This window comes from Aythya marila (genome assembly GCF_965140915.1).
Source record: "Aythya marila genome assembly, chromosome: 1".
Lineage (NCBI taxonomy): Eukaryota > Metazoa > Chordata > Aves > Anseriformes > Anatidae > Aythya > Aythya marila.
In genome coordinates this window covers 207417698-207433397 of record NC_139042.1, presented here as the reverse complement: position 1 = coordinate 207433397, position 15700 = coordinate 207417698, and the positions used below count along the sequence as shown (strand labels likewise).

Sequence of the window (15700 nt, the reverse complement as noted above, 5' to 3'; positions counted from 1 at the left end):
TTTAAATATCTTTCTAGAATAACTGCTTGTTATTACTACCTGTATGAAACTATAACCCACAAAGACAAACAAAAGTAAAACAAATTAGCCATAGACACCTGATAATTATAGAAATTGCTCTCACATCTTAACAAAGTGAAACGAAACCAGAGGCAGACCGCAAAGGTTCAGACAAGCCTCAGTCCTGCAGCCTTATGAGCTCAATACAGAGCCTATGCTCTGTTCCTAGCTATAGCAATGCCCTGTTACATCGCGGTCACATCGGCAGCAGAAACACCAGCGTGTTCGAGCGTCTCCCTTAACACAGCCGCCAAGCAACGCCGAGCCGAACCGCCCCTCAGCGCTCACAGCGGGGCTGGCCGGGGGCGGGGCCGCCTGGGGGCGGGGCCGCCCGGAGCAGGGCAGGCCGGGGGCGGGGCCGCCTGGGGGGGCAGGCCGGGCGCACGGCTGGCCGGGGACCGGGCGTCCAAGCGTCGGGGTGCCTCCGCCCCCGCGCGCGGACGAGACGCACAGTCCCGCCGCCGTCTCACCGCACCCCTCGGCATGCCTCAGAAAGCCTTGGCTAACGGGTTGCTTCCTCGTTATCGGGCGGGCCCGCAAGGCCTCCTCGGGATTGGTGGGTTCGTGCTGTGCGTCAGCGCGACCGCTGCGCCGAGGCGGATCCTTCGCAGCGATTGGCTGAGCGATCTCCTGCGCCCCGCAGCCGATTGGCTGTTCTCCGGCGGGTAGGCGGGGCCGGACGGGAGGCGGAAGCCACGTCGGAGCGTTCCGGTGCTGAGGTGGCTGGGGGCGGGCTCGGTGCTGTGGCGGCTCAGCCGTCGTTCGGGTTCGCTGCGTGCTGATTGCCAGTAGGTCGGTGCCTTCTCTCTTCTGGTGCCGTCCTACGGTTGTGTGAGGTCTGGTGGGGCTGTCGCGCGGCTCTCGGTGGCGGGCCTGGACCGGTCACGGCCCGCTGTGCGGCGCTGGGCACCGCTGCCGGCTCTGGCGGGAGCGACCCCGCTGGTGTGTGGGGGGAATTGGGGCGGGTTCGCGGCTCCTTGGGGTCCAGGGCAGTGAGGAACGGCCGGGTGGGCTGGGCAGGCGGCCGTCTCCGCCTTCACCGGGCTCTGTGGTCAGGCCCGGTCTCGGTACGCCGGTGCCTGCTCTACGACCGAGCCTCTTTTGTTGGGGGTCTGAGCTCAGTGCCCAGCTTTAACCAGCAGCGGAGCCCTTCCTGGGAAGGTTTCTGCCCTGTGAGCCCCGCCGGAGGCATAGCGGTCACCGTGTCCTCGCCAGTAAGTGCGGGACTGACGGGGCAGCCGGGAGCTCCTGTAGCTGCGCCGTCGTTGGGACGCGCGGGCGAACCGGCTGGCAGGGGTTGCTGCCGGCTCCTTGAGATCTGGAGCTGTGGGCAGGTGGTGGTGGTTGGTGTCTGTTGCGCTCCTTCGTTCCATGTTCCTTTTAGGGGCCCTCAGCTCAGTGTGAGAGGTTTGTCCCAGGGCTTCTGTACAGCAACAGTGCTTTCAATGCCTGTTTGATTCCCAAAGGAGGGGAAAAAAAAAAAAGAATTAAACTTAATTTACGTATAATAAAGTTACAGTTGAATAAATCAGTCACAAATACTGTCAAGGCTTTCATCATTAGTTGATATGTAGAGGTAGAAATGGATACAATTATGCCTAATATATTGCTTGTATGCAAAAATGGAAATCCAAGTCAGTGTGATACCAGAAGAGCAATATGCTTGTCTCTGCTAGCTGTACTGTTTACTTATGTGGGTGAGGCAGTGGAGCACAGAATAACCTGTGTACTTTTGTGCTTGTCTACTGTTTATAAGGAAATTGGCCAGCACTATATAATGCTTTACTGCTATAAGCTCAGCTTTAGCAAATCATTTGATACAGTTTCCCACAGCATTCTCCTGGAGAAGCTGGTTGTTCATGGCTTGAACAGATGTACTGTTCTCTGGGTAAAAAAAAAAAAAAAAAAAATACTGTCTGGATGTCTGGGTCCAAAGGGTCCTTGTAAATGAAGTTAAATCTAGTTGGTGTCTGGTTTTAAGTGGTGTTCTGTTGTGCTCGGTATTGAGGTCAGTTCTGTTTAACATTTTTATTAGTGATCTTGATGAAGAGACTGAGTACACCCTCAGCAAATTTGCAGATGATGCCAAGTTGGGTGGGTGTATTGATCTACCTGAGAAAAGGAAGGCTTTGCAGGGGGATCTGGATAGATGAATGCCATACAGTTGGATGTGGCCCAACAAGGCTGAGTACCAGCTGCTGCACTTAGGTCATAGCAACACCAATGCAGCAGTACAGGCTTAGAGAAGAGCGACTGGGAAGCTGTCCAGCAAAAAAGGAACCTGGGGGTGCTGGTCAACAGATGGCTGAACAGGAGCCATTGGTGTGTCCAATAAGGCCAGTGCCATCCTGGCCTGTATCAAAAATGGTGTTGCCAGCAGGACTAGGGAACTAGGGAGGGGAGGAATTGTCCTTCAGTACACAGGACAAGCAAGACTGCATTTCAAGTGTTGTATCCGGTTTTGGGCACTTCACTGCAAGAAGGTTATTGTTGAGTCTAGAGTAAAGGCAGCTGAGAGAAAATGTCGTCATACAGCTACCTGAAAGGTTGCAGCAAAGAGGGTGTCGATCTCTTTTCTCAGATAATAAGTGATAGGATGCAAGGAAACAGTCTTGAGTTGCACCAAGGAGGTTTAAATTGGATACTGGGAAGAATTTCTTCATGGAAGGAGTATTTAGGTATTGGAACAGGCTGCCTGGGGGAGTGGTGGAGTTGCCATCCCTAGAGGTACTTAAGGACATGGTTTAATATGGTTTAATGTTAAGGGACTTCTCCAACCTCAACTATTACATGATTCTAAGTAAATGTGAAGTGTGAGCACCAGGCTATTTCTGCTACAAGTCTGTGGCGCTAATGTAAAGGACAGCTACCAGCTTGTCTGCTGACTCTTGGCTTTGGGATGGTATTTAATGGTGTTATACTTATTCTTGGATTTAACCTTGGAGAGAGCGAAGAGGATGAAGCCAAGCTCTCCAGTGGTGAGCAGTGACAGGATAAGAAGCAGAAGGCACAAACTGAAACACAGGAGATTATCTCTGAACATCTGGAAACACTTTTTAAAAAAAAAAAACAACAAAAAAAAAAAAAAACAAAAAAAAAAAACTGCATGGGTGACAAAGCAGTAGCACAGGTTTCACAGACTGTGGAGTTTACCTCCTTGGGAAGTCAGCTGGGCATAGTCTGGAGCAAGTGGTTCTGAGTGGCCCTGCTTTAGCGTTGGAGTTGGACAAGATGACCCTCGGAGGTCCTTTCCAATCTCAGCCATTCTGTGAAAAAGATCCTCCTCCGCTCACTGTTCTCTTAGTTGCTGTATTTGGTCCATCAAGTTCACAGCTTTCTTGTACTGGGGAGACCAGAACTGGACACAGTATTCCAGTTATGGCTCTGCCAATACTGAGTGGGGGGATAAGGGTAACACCTCACTCCTGGTGACACTCCTGATGCAGCTCAGAATGCTGTTTGTCTTTGTCATGAGGCTACGTTGCTGGCTTATCGTCAACCTGTTGTCCACCATGACCCCCAGGTCCTTCTTTGCAGAGCTGCTTTCCAGCTGGGTGGTCCCTAGCATGTGCCTGCAGTTGTTCCTCCCCAGGTGCAGGACTTTGCATTTCTGTTGGTTGAACTTCATGAGGTTCCTGTCAATGTGTTTCTTCAGCCTTTCCAGATCCCTTTGGATGGCAGCATAACCCTCTGGTGTATCAGCATGTCTTCCCCGTTGTGTGTTGTGAAAATTTGCTGAGGGTACACTCTGCAATAGTATCGGCCAGCTCATTTTGCACATGTGGGTACGTTCTTGTGGGCTTGTGTATGACCAGTTTGTGCTCCCTAACTTGGTCCTCTTCTGAGTTTAAATCTGCATTGCTCCAGACTTTCAGGCTGTAGTCAGGGAACTGGGATTCCTGAAGGTCTTACCTGTAAATGCTGAGGGGAAGAGGGCATTGAGTACCTCAGCATTTTCCGTGCACTTTGTCATCAGGACATCTGCCACATTTAGCAGTGGGCCCATGTTTTTCCTAGACTTCCTTTTGCTGTTCATGTATTTGCAGAATCCCTTCTTGTTGCTCTTTGCATCCCTTGCCATATTCAACTCACCTGAGAAAATAATTTAAAAGTGAGTTCAAAAGACATGAATCTTTAAGACTTGAGCTAGTTATTAGTTATTAGGTTATTAAACTCCGTGTCTATGCAAATAGGTACCAGCTCCTCTGTTTGCATTTTGAGTAGTCCGGTTTTGAGCCAAGTCTGGCAAGGCATATTACCTGTAGTTCAGTATCAGGTTATTGCAGTCAGTCTGGACATAGGCCAGGGAATATTAAGTTTCTCCTCAAAGTCCACGTACAGATGCTTGAAATTGTAATTCCTGTAGACTGCAGGTATGTGTTGAGCCCTATAACACATTCTGCTTACAACAAATGCCTGCAGATGCCTAGATTTTATGTATTTTCCCCATGTATCTAATAGCACTTCTAATAATTCCTCTTTCAGGTAGCATTTAAGTTCTATCAATCCTGAATCATGTTATATGTTATTTCATGTAACCTCTCAGCTGCATATTGTGTATTTGTGATTTTGAGATGTGGCTTAATGGTTAGTAGGAAAATCAGAGTCACCCTCTTCAAATATTGGTGATTGTCACCAATAGGCATTTGTGCATTTGGCTGACATTTTAGAAATATGCTTTTACTGCTGCCAAGAGAGTAGGGCGTGTTCCTCACTGGAGGACGGTGGGGGTGGTGGTTTACAAACCACCTTTATTATTTTTATTCTTTAATAGTTTATTGTTCTTATGAACCATCGATTTCAGGTCTTTAAATGAGTCTTTTGTATTACTGACTTGGTGACCAGTTAATGCTGAAGGAAGAAATGTCTCGGGTAGAAATTATATAGGCTATATTACTTTGGAGTTCTATGACTTAGACTCATGCAGGGCCAGCTAAGACGTGTGCAAAATGCTAGTACTTTTTTTCACTGACTATCATATTGATACAGAGCATGTGCAACATGATGGTGTCCTTCTCCAGCAGCAGTGCCATCTCCAGAATTCTTTGCAGGAAAGACTGTCTGAGGCCTGGCTTTTTTTTTTTGTTTGTTTGTTTTTTTTTGTTTTTTTGCTTCACTAACTGCTTCTTAAGTATTTTATTCTGTAGGCTGCAGAGATTAAGTTCATGCCATTAAGTGTTAGGAATCAGTGTGTGTTTGCAAGAATGGGAGAAATTGTGTTTTATGAATAAGGAAGACTTTTCACTTCTTACGTTTATTCCAAATGAGTGATTGTAATAATCCAAGAGTGTGCTGTGTAGGATAAATAATGTGCTTATTTCCTTACTCTTAAATTGTTTTCTTCTCTCCCCAAGAGTCTTGGCTCCTGCGACCTGTCAGTATCCAAGAGATTTTAAAAAAGAGATTGGTGTGAAGGACCTGTGCGTGATGAATAGTGTGTCTGGAAGTCTCTTCACTACTGAATAAGCATACCTCCGAGCTACTCAGTGCATGGAAGAGGTTGGTGTTCACATGGCCTTTTCTGCAACTGATACTGAAATGTGCATTATTACAATGATTCTATGATTTTCTACTTCTGTAAAATCAGGTAATTAAAAGGTGTGACTGCCACAGAAAAAGTGTCCTTTCAACTGTCAGTATTTCCATGCTTTAAGTGGCAATGTAATATGAAAGATAAGCTTACAAAGATAAATGGGGGCAAGAATGAGTAGATCATTGTAGCCAGCTTTAGAAGCCTACCTCTAGGGAAAACATCTTGTCAAACTAAAAGGTTCTATATGGTGGAAATAATTATTCTAATATAAACTAGAGTTTATATCTAATGTGATACTCATATGTTTTACAGTTGGTACGGATAGTTTGTTGTGTGTTTTTTTTTTTTTTTTTTGAGAGAGAGATGTCAAATGTCCCATGTGACCTGGTCTTCATAGTATGTTAGAATAATTTAGGTCATAAGGGACCTTGGGAGTTCATTTGGTTCAACCCTCTGTTTTTAGCCTGGCTAACTTTAAAGTTAGATCAGGTTGCTGTAAGCCTATTCCAGTGTGGTTTTGTGTGTTTTGTTTTCTTTTGTCACCTTTTGCTGTTTGTTTTTTTTTTCCTCTGATTGAAATTTCATATACTGCAACTTGTGTGCACTGACTCGTATCCTTTTGCTGTGCACCTTTTAGAAGTGTCTGGCTCTGTCTTCAACTACCTGATGGATAGAAAACACCATTCTGTGAAAATCATAAAATATCCTGAGTTGGAAGGGACCCACAAGGATCATTGAGTCCAACATTTGGCTCTACATAGGACTAACTAAAATCTAAATCATATGTCTGAGAGTGTTGTTCAAACAGTTCTTGAACTCCAGCAGGTTTGGTGCTGTGGCCACTTCTCTGGGGAGCCTGTTGCAGTGAGTGATCACCCTATCAGTAAAGAACCTTTTCCTAATACCCAATATGCACCTCACCTGATGTAGCTTCTTGCTGTTCCTTCGGTCCTTTTCTATTAAAGGGAAGACAATTATTATATGTCCCGTTTTACCCTCTGTTCTCAAAGCTGAACAAACCAGCGTTCTCAGTCTCTCTGTGTCTTGAAATCCAGAACCTGATCATCATGGGAGCTTTCTGCTGTGCTTGCTCCACTTCCTTCCTGACCTTTTTTGTGTACCAAGGAGCCTGAAAGTGGACTCTATACTTCAAATGTAGTCTTACAAGTGCTGAACAGAAAGGATGAATTGCTTCCCTCAGCCTACTTGGTACAGTCTTACTAATACAAATCAATATGTACTTGGTCTTCTCTACTGCAAGGGCATGCTGCTGATTTATCGTAAACTTATCTGCCGTCATCCCCAGTTCGTCTTCTACAGCACAGTTTTACAGCCGGTTGGCCCCTATTTTGTGCTTCTGCATATGTTTATTCTACCCTGTGTGTAGGATTCTATTTGAAGTTGCTGAACTTCATGAGGTCTATTCTTCTGATGAACTCCATCAGTCTATTTCTCTAGCGTGCTGACATTCTTCTGATTGTCAGTTCTGTACTCTGGCTTATCAACTGCTCCTCACAATTTGGAGAATTTTTTGTGGGTGGCTTGCATCCCCTTGTTCAGGTTATTAATGAAGATCATATTCCGCCACTTATCCCAAGATGGCAAATTGTGTTGCTGGGTGTTACAGCTGCCGTTTTCTGATTCTTCAGCCCCATTTTTGCTTCTGAGTTTCAAGGAAAGGAAAGAAGGTATACTAAGTGTCAGCCAGGGCATATATGCCCTCTCCAGTCTGTATCTCTCTGTCAAGGTCCTGTCGTATATGTGTTATGCGAAGGTCTCCTCTTTCTCATGGGACATACCTTCATCAACTTAAACATCAAGACTGAGTTCACCATTCCCACTACTATAACTAGAAAGCTTGTTTTGCAGGTATTGTTGCCCGTATATATGCATGGCCCGGAAAGAAGTGTCTATTCATGTAAGAGTCAGTTATTCTTCTTTTGAATAACTATAATTCAGTAAACTGGAGTTGGTCTCTTTTCAGTTGTGCCCATTCAGAGGATGAGAAGCTAACGGGCACAAACTGAAGCACAGGAAGTTCTGGCTGAATGAGAGGGCATTTCTTTACTGTGAGGGTGACAGAGCACTGGAACAGATTGCCCAGAGAGGTTGTGGAGTCTCCTTCTCTGGAGATGTTCAAAACCTGTCTGGATGCCATCCTGTGCGACGTTCTCTAGGTGATCCTGCTCAGCAGGGGGGTTGGACTAGATGATCTTCAGAGGTCTGTTCCAACCTTGTTGATTCTTTGTCTGTGGTTTTGTAATGACATTGTTAAGGAAGATCAAGAATGAACTATGAGGGTAAATTGAAATCCTGTATAAATTGTATTTTGCAATAATGCATGTACAGTGATAAAAATATCATCTTGTCTTAACAATACATCTGCTGATGTGTTTAAGGAGTCTGTCTTTTCTTGGTTACATGATCACTTATGTATTCCTGTGGTGGTCTAACACTGACTAGTAGCCGGACACCACAACACTGCTTCCTCACTGTCCCTCCTTGAAGGACAGGCAGAAAAAATACGATGAAAGAAAGCTTGTGGGTTGAAGTGAGGACAGCGAAATCACCCACCAGTTACTGTCATGGGCAAGGCAGACTCAGCATAAGGGAGATGAATGTCATTTATTGCCAATTAAAAATGGACTAGAGCAGTGAGAACTAAAAGCAAACTTAAATACTCCTTCACATCCACCTTCTTCTGCCTCCTCCCTCCAAGCAGCATAGGGGTGTGGGGAATGAAAGTTATGGTCAGTTTATAATGCTTCGTCCCTGCCACTCTTTCATCCTCGTTCTTTTTCCCTGCTCCAGCATGGGGTCCCTCCCGCAGAATGTAGTCCTTCCTGAACTGATTCTACATGGGCTTCCTACAGACTGCAGTTCTCCAGGAGCTGCTCCAACATGAGTCTATACCATGTGGTGCAGTCCTTCAGGATTGGACATACTCCAGCATGAGTCCTTCACAGGCTGCATCTCCTGCCAGACAACCTACTACAGCATTGGCTTGTCTATAGAGGCTGCAGTTCTGGCCCAGAGTCTCTGCCTGCATGGACTGTCCATGGGCTGCAACTTCCTTCAAGCCATACCTACCTATTCCACTGTGGGCTGGTCCATGGATATTTGCTCTGCTGTGATAAACCATGGGCTGCAGGGGGACAGCCTGCTCTACCATGGTTGTCTCTATGGGCTGCAGGTGATCAGTTCCAGTGCCTGGAGCACCTACTCCCCCTCATTCTTCACTTACCTTGGTGTTTCACTCAACATTTTCTCACTCATCTCTTTCAGCTGCTGTTGTACAGCATTTCTTAACCTTAAACATGCTTTCACATAGGTGCAACTAGTGTTGCTCATTGGCTTAGCTTTGGCCCATGGCAGGTCCCTTTTGGAGCTGGACCAGTTTGTTTGGAACTGGCTCTTACCTAACATGGGGAAGCTTCTGGACTTTTCTCACAGAGGCCACCCCTGCAGCCCCTCCCCCCACTCCCCTGCTACCAAAACCTTGCCATGTAAACCCAACACAACTCCTGAGGCTTGGCTTTGACTTTTCTCTCTGTTGTGGTTTAACCCCAGTTGGCAGCTAAGTACCACATAGTCTCTTGTTCACTCTCCCCATGTGGTATGGGAGAGAAAATTGGAAAGGTAAGTATGACAACTCATGGTTGAGGTAAAGACAGCTTACTAAGTAAAGCAAAACTTTTGTGCACAAGCAAAGTAGAACAAGGAATCAATTTGCTACTTCCCATCAGCATGTTCACCCACTTCCAGGAAAGCAGAGCTCATCACACAGGGAAAACAAACACCATCGCTCCAAACATCTCTGCTGTCCTCCTTCTTGGACAGGCTGAAGAAGTGCGCCCATGAGAACCCAATGAGGTTCAGCAAAGCCAGGTGCAAGGTGTTGCACTTGAGCTGGGGCAATCCCAGATATTTATATAGACTGGGAGAAGAGGAACATGAGAGCAACCTTGCGGAGAAGGACTTGGGAGTCCTGATGGACGAGAAGCTGGACATGAGCTGGCAGTGTGCACTTGCAGCCCGAAAGGCCAACTGTGTCCTGGGCTGCATGAAAAAAGGGGTGGCCAGCAGGGAGAGGGAGGTGATTGTCCCCCTCTACTTTGCTCTTGTGAGACCCCACCTGGAATACTGTGTGCAGGCCTGGGGCCCCTAGCACAAGGATATGGAACTCTTGGAATGGGTCCAGAAGAGGGCCACTAAGATGATCAGAGGGCTGGAGCACCTCTCCTTTGCAGAAAGGTTGAGGGAACTGGGCTTGTGTAGCTTGGAGAAAAGAAGGCTCCAGGAAGACCTCATTGTGGCCTTCTAGTACTTGAAGGGAGCATATAAACACGAGGGGGTACACCTGTTTACATGTGTTGGTAGTGATAGGACAAAGGGGAATGGTTTTAAACTAAGGCGGGAGATTTAGGTTGGAAATTAGGAGAAAGTTTTTTCATTAAGAGGGTAGTGAGGCCCTGGAACAGGTTGCCCAGGGAGGTTATAGATGCCCCATCCCTGGAGGCATTCAAGGCCAGGCTTGATGCAACTCTGGGCAGCCTACTCTAGTGGTTGGCAACACTGCCCAGAGCAGGGGGTTTGAAACTAGATGATCTTTAAGGTTCTTTTCAACCCAAGCCATTCTATGATTCATTCTATGATTCTTTACTCTAGTTTTTATTGCTGAGCATGAAGTCATATAGTAAGGGATATTCCTTTGGTCATTTCAGGTCCGTTGTCCTAACTGCATCCTCTCCAGTCGTCTTATGTGCCTCCAGACTCGTTGCTGGTAGGACAGCATAAGAAACAAGGTCCTTTACTCTATGTAAGCACTACTCTGCAACCACAAAAAGCGTTGGTGTGTTACCACCGCTATTTTCATCAAAAATCCAAAACACATTCTCATAGGAACCTGTACAAAGAAAATTAACTCTATCCCATCCAAAACCTTCTCTTGGCAGATGAGATGTATTCTTTGTAAGACTGGTTTCCTCTGTAACACTGAAAATCAGCCTGGAGGGATACCTGCTTTATCCTAGTCAGTTTTGACTGCAACTGTATTCTGACTCTTTGTTTTGTTTCAGGCTGAAGATGCTGAGCCGTTTGTCAGGTTTAGCAAATACTGTTCTACAGGAGTTCTCAGGTGATGGTGGAGATGCAGTTACTGAATCCTCTGTGACTGTAAGTTTGTTGTAGTGGAAAGATTTTCACATCTTACTGAGAGTTAGTTGGGGAGTGTAAAGTATTTGGTTTCAGTGAAAACCATTTCCTGTTTCTTTGCAGCTGAGTGCTAGACTGAACTGGCATTCCACTCTGTTTCCTGCATTTCTGACCTCTTAAGTCAACACTTCTGCGATGAAGACAATAATCTTAGTTTCAGCATCTCATCTAGGAAAAAAAAAACTTTCTGAGTGAAGAAAGACTTATAAGAGTGCTAAATATTCTGTATAGTATAAAAGGGAGCTCTGCATAATTGGGTTACAGTGGGAGGGTTGATCTACATGTTGCTCTCTGATACCTGAGACAGTGCAGAACATGTGAGGCATCTTCCCCAAACTGTTTCAGATTTGCTGTTGTGTTTGGCAATTTTTTTTTCTTGTATATTTTTTGTCAAGGCTATCCCGAGCTTTTCTTCTGGTTTCACGTAATTGCATACAGGTCTGTAGGCTGCATGAAAGAGTGCAGTGTTTAGGAGTGGCACTGAAGATACCATTTGGATGCTATACTTCAGTCTTTTCAGACTTCTTTCCTCCAGAGCGCTCATTTCACTATTTCAGGTACAAACTTCAGAGTCAGGAGCAGAAAGCGTGGAGGAGGCACCTGGGGAGTTACTGGAGCGCCTAGCTCAAACAGAAAAACTAGTTGTCCAGCTGAAAGATTTGATCCGAGAAAAGGATGCCCTGCTCCAGCAAAAAGAAACCGTACTCAAGGTATAATTTCTTTCAGTGGGGACTTGGGAACAAGAGTGAAATGCTGCATCAGCTTTCTGTGTGAGTCAGTCTCAGTTTTCTTCCAAGCCTTAGAGATGTCTGCACTACTAAATGCATCAATTTCAGAGAACGATTGAATTCCAAAGAATGTGTGCTAACCAAAGAGATGTAGGATTACACTTAGCTTAGGTGTAGTTGCCTTAGAGTAGATACACTGCATGCCATGTATTTTGTCTTGGAGCTCCTCTGTGCCCACATGGAGTCCTCATGTATACTTTTATACTAGTATAAAAATGTCTCTTGTGATTTTTTTTCCAGTTCAGAATCTCTGAGACAGAATGGGCTGTATTGCAGCCATCCAGCGGTCCAGTGGTTTTATGGCATTTAACCAAAGATACGTATGTATTTTAAGCATAATCCCTTTGAATCTTTCTTTTACAGGAAGAGCGGGAGGCTGCAGATGCAAAACTGATGAAGCTGAAACTTCAGGCCAAAGCCAAACTGGCATCTCTGAACAAACGCATTGAGGAGTTAACAGAGAAAGGATCACCAATGCCTGCACAGACCTTATCAGAAGAGCAATTGTATTCTAAGGTTGGGAGAACAGGGCTACTTAAAAGATGTTAGCCTCTAGATATAGTCTGGTATTCTCCTACGTCTTAGGTCCCAGTGATGTAGTAGGGCCTATCTCTGTTATTAGCAGGTCATTAATAGTTCCAGCAAAGATGTCTGTCCTGTAGGAAGCTGGCCTGTCCAGCTTTCTAGTACTACAGATGCCCTTGGGGTGCACAGCTTGATGTCCTCAAGGGTATGGGCCAGTTTCACTTTGCATACCTTTCCCATATCTTTGGTATTCTGTTACAGTTAAGTTTTTCCCTGTAGAAATCACATCTGTGTCTAAGCTGTAAGTTTCTAAAGATTACCTGTCATGTAAGTACAGAAAAGGAATGATGAGGCTGGCTGGAATACAAGAACAAGAAGGTTATTAAATTTGAAAGGCAGTAACTTAAATGTAAAAAGAAAATATTTCCAAGCCATGTAGCTTGCTGTGCTATCTCAAAGTTCTATGATTAACAAGACCTATTTATATAAAACTGGGTAAAAGTAGGGATTTTGCTATTGAGCAATACCTCCAGGTTCCTTTTCTGCCAGGCAGTTTTCCATGCACTCTACCCCCAGCCTGTAGTGTTACAGGGGGTTGTAGTGCCCCAAGTGCAGGATCTCACCTTGTTCAACCTCATACAGCTGGCCTCAGCCCATCAATTCAGTCTGTTCAGATCCCTCTGTAGAGCCTTCCTGCCCTCAAGAAGATCAATGCTGCCACCCAACTTGGTGTTGTCTGCAAACTTAGTGAGGTTACACTTGATCCCCTTGTCCGTTTCATTGATAAAAATACTAAAGAGAACTGGCTGCAGATGGTGGCTTGATTACACTAGAGAAGATAAGGGCTAATAGAAACATTGAAAAAAAGATCAAAAGATTATGGAAAATGTTAAAAGGTGAGTGTAAGTGATATTTAATGGTGAACTGTCAGGTAAAGAGTGGCTATTAATTGAAAATCACATGAAAGACAATCCAGTCATTGGTCACAGCCAACACAGATTCAATAGGAGAAGGACCCATTTAACAAATGTAATTTCCTTTTATGACAAGGTACCCACCTAGCTGACCAAGGGAAGCCAGTTGATTTAATCTTTTTGGATTTCAGTAAAGCTTTCAATACTGTTTCTCACAGTATCCTTCTGGACAAAATATCCAGTATACAGCTGACCAAATGCATAGTACAATGTGTGAACTGTTGGCTGATGAGTCAGTCTCAAAGGTTTATAGTAAATGGGGTTACATTAGGCTGGTGGCCAGTCACTTGATGGGGTTCTGCAGGGCTCTATTTTGGGGCCAGTTCTCTTTAATGTTTTCATAAAGGACTTGGATGCAGGACTCGAAGGTTTACTAAGTAACTTTGTGGACAATTCTAAATTGGGAGGAGTGGTTGACTCCATCCTGAGTAGACAGGCCTTGCGGAGAGATCTTGACAAATTAGAGACTGGGGCAATCACCAACCACATGAAGTTGAACAAGTGCTGGATTCTGCACCTGCGTTGGGGTAACCCTGGATATATGTACAGACTAGGGGGATGAGAGCCTGGAGAGCAGCTCCACAGAAGGAGATCTGGGGGCTCTGTTTAATGGCAAGTTGAATCTGAGTCAACAGTGTGTCGTGGCCTTCAAAAGGTCCAACCATATCCTGGGGTGCATCAGGTACAACATTTCTAGTTGGTTGAGGGAAGTGACTGTCCTGCTCTAGTCTGCATTGGTGCAGCATCACTGTGAGTGCTGTATGCAGTTTTGGGTGCCAGAATATAAGCTATTAGTGTCTAAAGGAAAACTACATAAAGATGGTGAAGGGTCTAGAGGACATGATGCATGAGGAGTGGCTGAGGACACTTAATTCATTCAACATAGAGAAGAGGAGATTGAGGGGAGACCTCATGGCAGCCAACAGCTTCCTCATGATGGGAGTGTGGAGGGGCAGACACTCATCTCTTCTCTAGGGACCAGCAACAGGTCTTAAGGGAATGGCATGGAGCTGTGTCAGGGGAGATTCAGGCTGGATATTAGGAAAAGGTTATTCACTGAGAGGATGGTTGGGCACTGGAACAGGCTCCACAGGGCAGTGTTTATGGCACTAAGTGTGATGGAGTTCAAGAAGCATTTGGGTAACAGACATATGTTTTGATTTATGGGTGGTCCTGTTTGGAGCTAAAAGTTGGACTTGATGATCTTAATGCGTCCCTTCCAACTCAGGATATTCTATGATTCTAATGGAGTAATGATTGGCTACATAACTTGTACTTAATATTGTTGATGGATGACATCACAAGAAATTACATGAATTTGCTGCTGTAAATTGCTTTATAATATCATCTTGATAACCTTTTTCAATACAAACTAGCACTTGGTTTTCATATAGGAGGAACTGGATGATTTTGAGGATTAACATAACATGAAAATGAGATAATTTAACAGACATACGATCAAGCAGTTTTGGTATCCTGCCACTGTATACTGCAAGGCTATGAAAAAAATCCTCAGTCTGTGTAGATATGTCACTCAGGCTTTATTTCCTAGACTGTTACGGACTAATGAGCATTTTTGCTGCAAAATTCAAATTCATCAGCTGAAGGCAAAATCAGAGAGTTTATCACCAGTGAATCAATGTGATGTAGATTTTCATTAAAAGGGTAGGTTTTTGTTGCTAAGAAGGCTAGTGGCTGCATTAGGCAAATTACCACCAGCAGGTCGAGAGAGGTGATCCTTACCCTTTACTCAGTACAAGAGAGACCTAGACATAAAATCACAGAATGGCTTGGGCTGGAAGGGACCTTAAAGAACATCTAGTTCCAAATGCCTGCCATGCACAGGAATGCTGCCCACTAGATCAGGCTGCCCGGGGCCTCGTCCAACCTGATGTCATACACCTCCAGGGATGGGGTATGTACAGCTTGCAGATGCAGGACCTTGTGCTTGGCCTTATGAACCTGTACAAACCTTCATGAGGCTCTCAAGCCTCTCATGGTCCCTCTGGATGGCATCCCTTCCCACTAGCATGTTGACCACACCATACAGCTTGGTGGTATTAGCAGGCTTGCTTGTACACTGTCCATTTCAGTGACAAAGAAACTGACACATGAAGAACATCAGCCATTACTGATCTCCACTTGGACATTGAGCTGTTGACTGCAACACTTTGAGTGCAACCATCCAGCCAATTCATTACCCACCAAGCAGCTCATCTGTCAAATCCATAGCTCTCCAGTTTAGAGACAAGGATATCATGTGGGACAGTATCCAATTCTTTGCACGAGTCCAGATAGATGATGTTAGTTGCTCTTCCCCTATCTGCTAATGCTGTTACCCCATTTTAGAAGGCCACCAGATTTGTCAATGCAAATACTTAGGAAACACTTCCCAATTAAAGACATCTTGTACGTACCTATATAGAAATGAGGAAAAATGTTACTTTATGTAGACTAACTTCATTTTAAGAAACAAAGAATAAGTAAAGAAATAAAAAATGATTTATGATTTGGAGTAAAGAGTGATGTAGCGTTTCATGTTCGTTTTCTTTTGTTTATTTTTAAAATTGAGCAGTAGTACTAATCAGTTTTCTTTCTTGTGTTTT

General features: G+C 44.9%; 1 protein-coding gene across 5 annotated transcripts in view; it reads left to right on the top strand.

The window, feature by feature from the left end:
* The first annotated feature begins 470 nt into the window (after positions 1-470).
* The window catches only part of GOLGB1 (golgin B1), a 67539-nt gene continuing 52309 nt past the window's right edge, over positions 471-15700 (top strand). For 2 of the 5 annotated variants that reach the window (XR_014318434.1, XM_082771255.1), the window contains exons 1-5: positions 784-852; positions 5415-5559; positions 10672-10768; positions 11365-11517; positions 11959-12111. Coding sequence is in view for 4 of the 5 variants with exons in the window: in XM_082771255.1 (XP_082627381.1) it covers positions 10679-10768; positions 11365-11517; positions 11959-12111 (396 nt within the window). In the remaining variant the exon portion in view is untranslated. Of the gene's footprint in view, positions 726-783; positions 853-3724; positions 3846-5414; positions 5560-10671; positions 10769-11364; positions 11518-11958; positions 12112-15700 lie in introns of those variants that run through there. The other 3 variants (XM_082771257.1, XM_082771256.1, XM_082771258.1) reach the window with 3 other exon arrangements.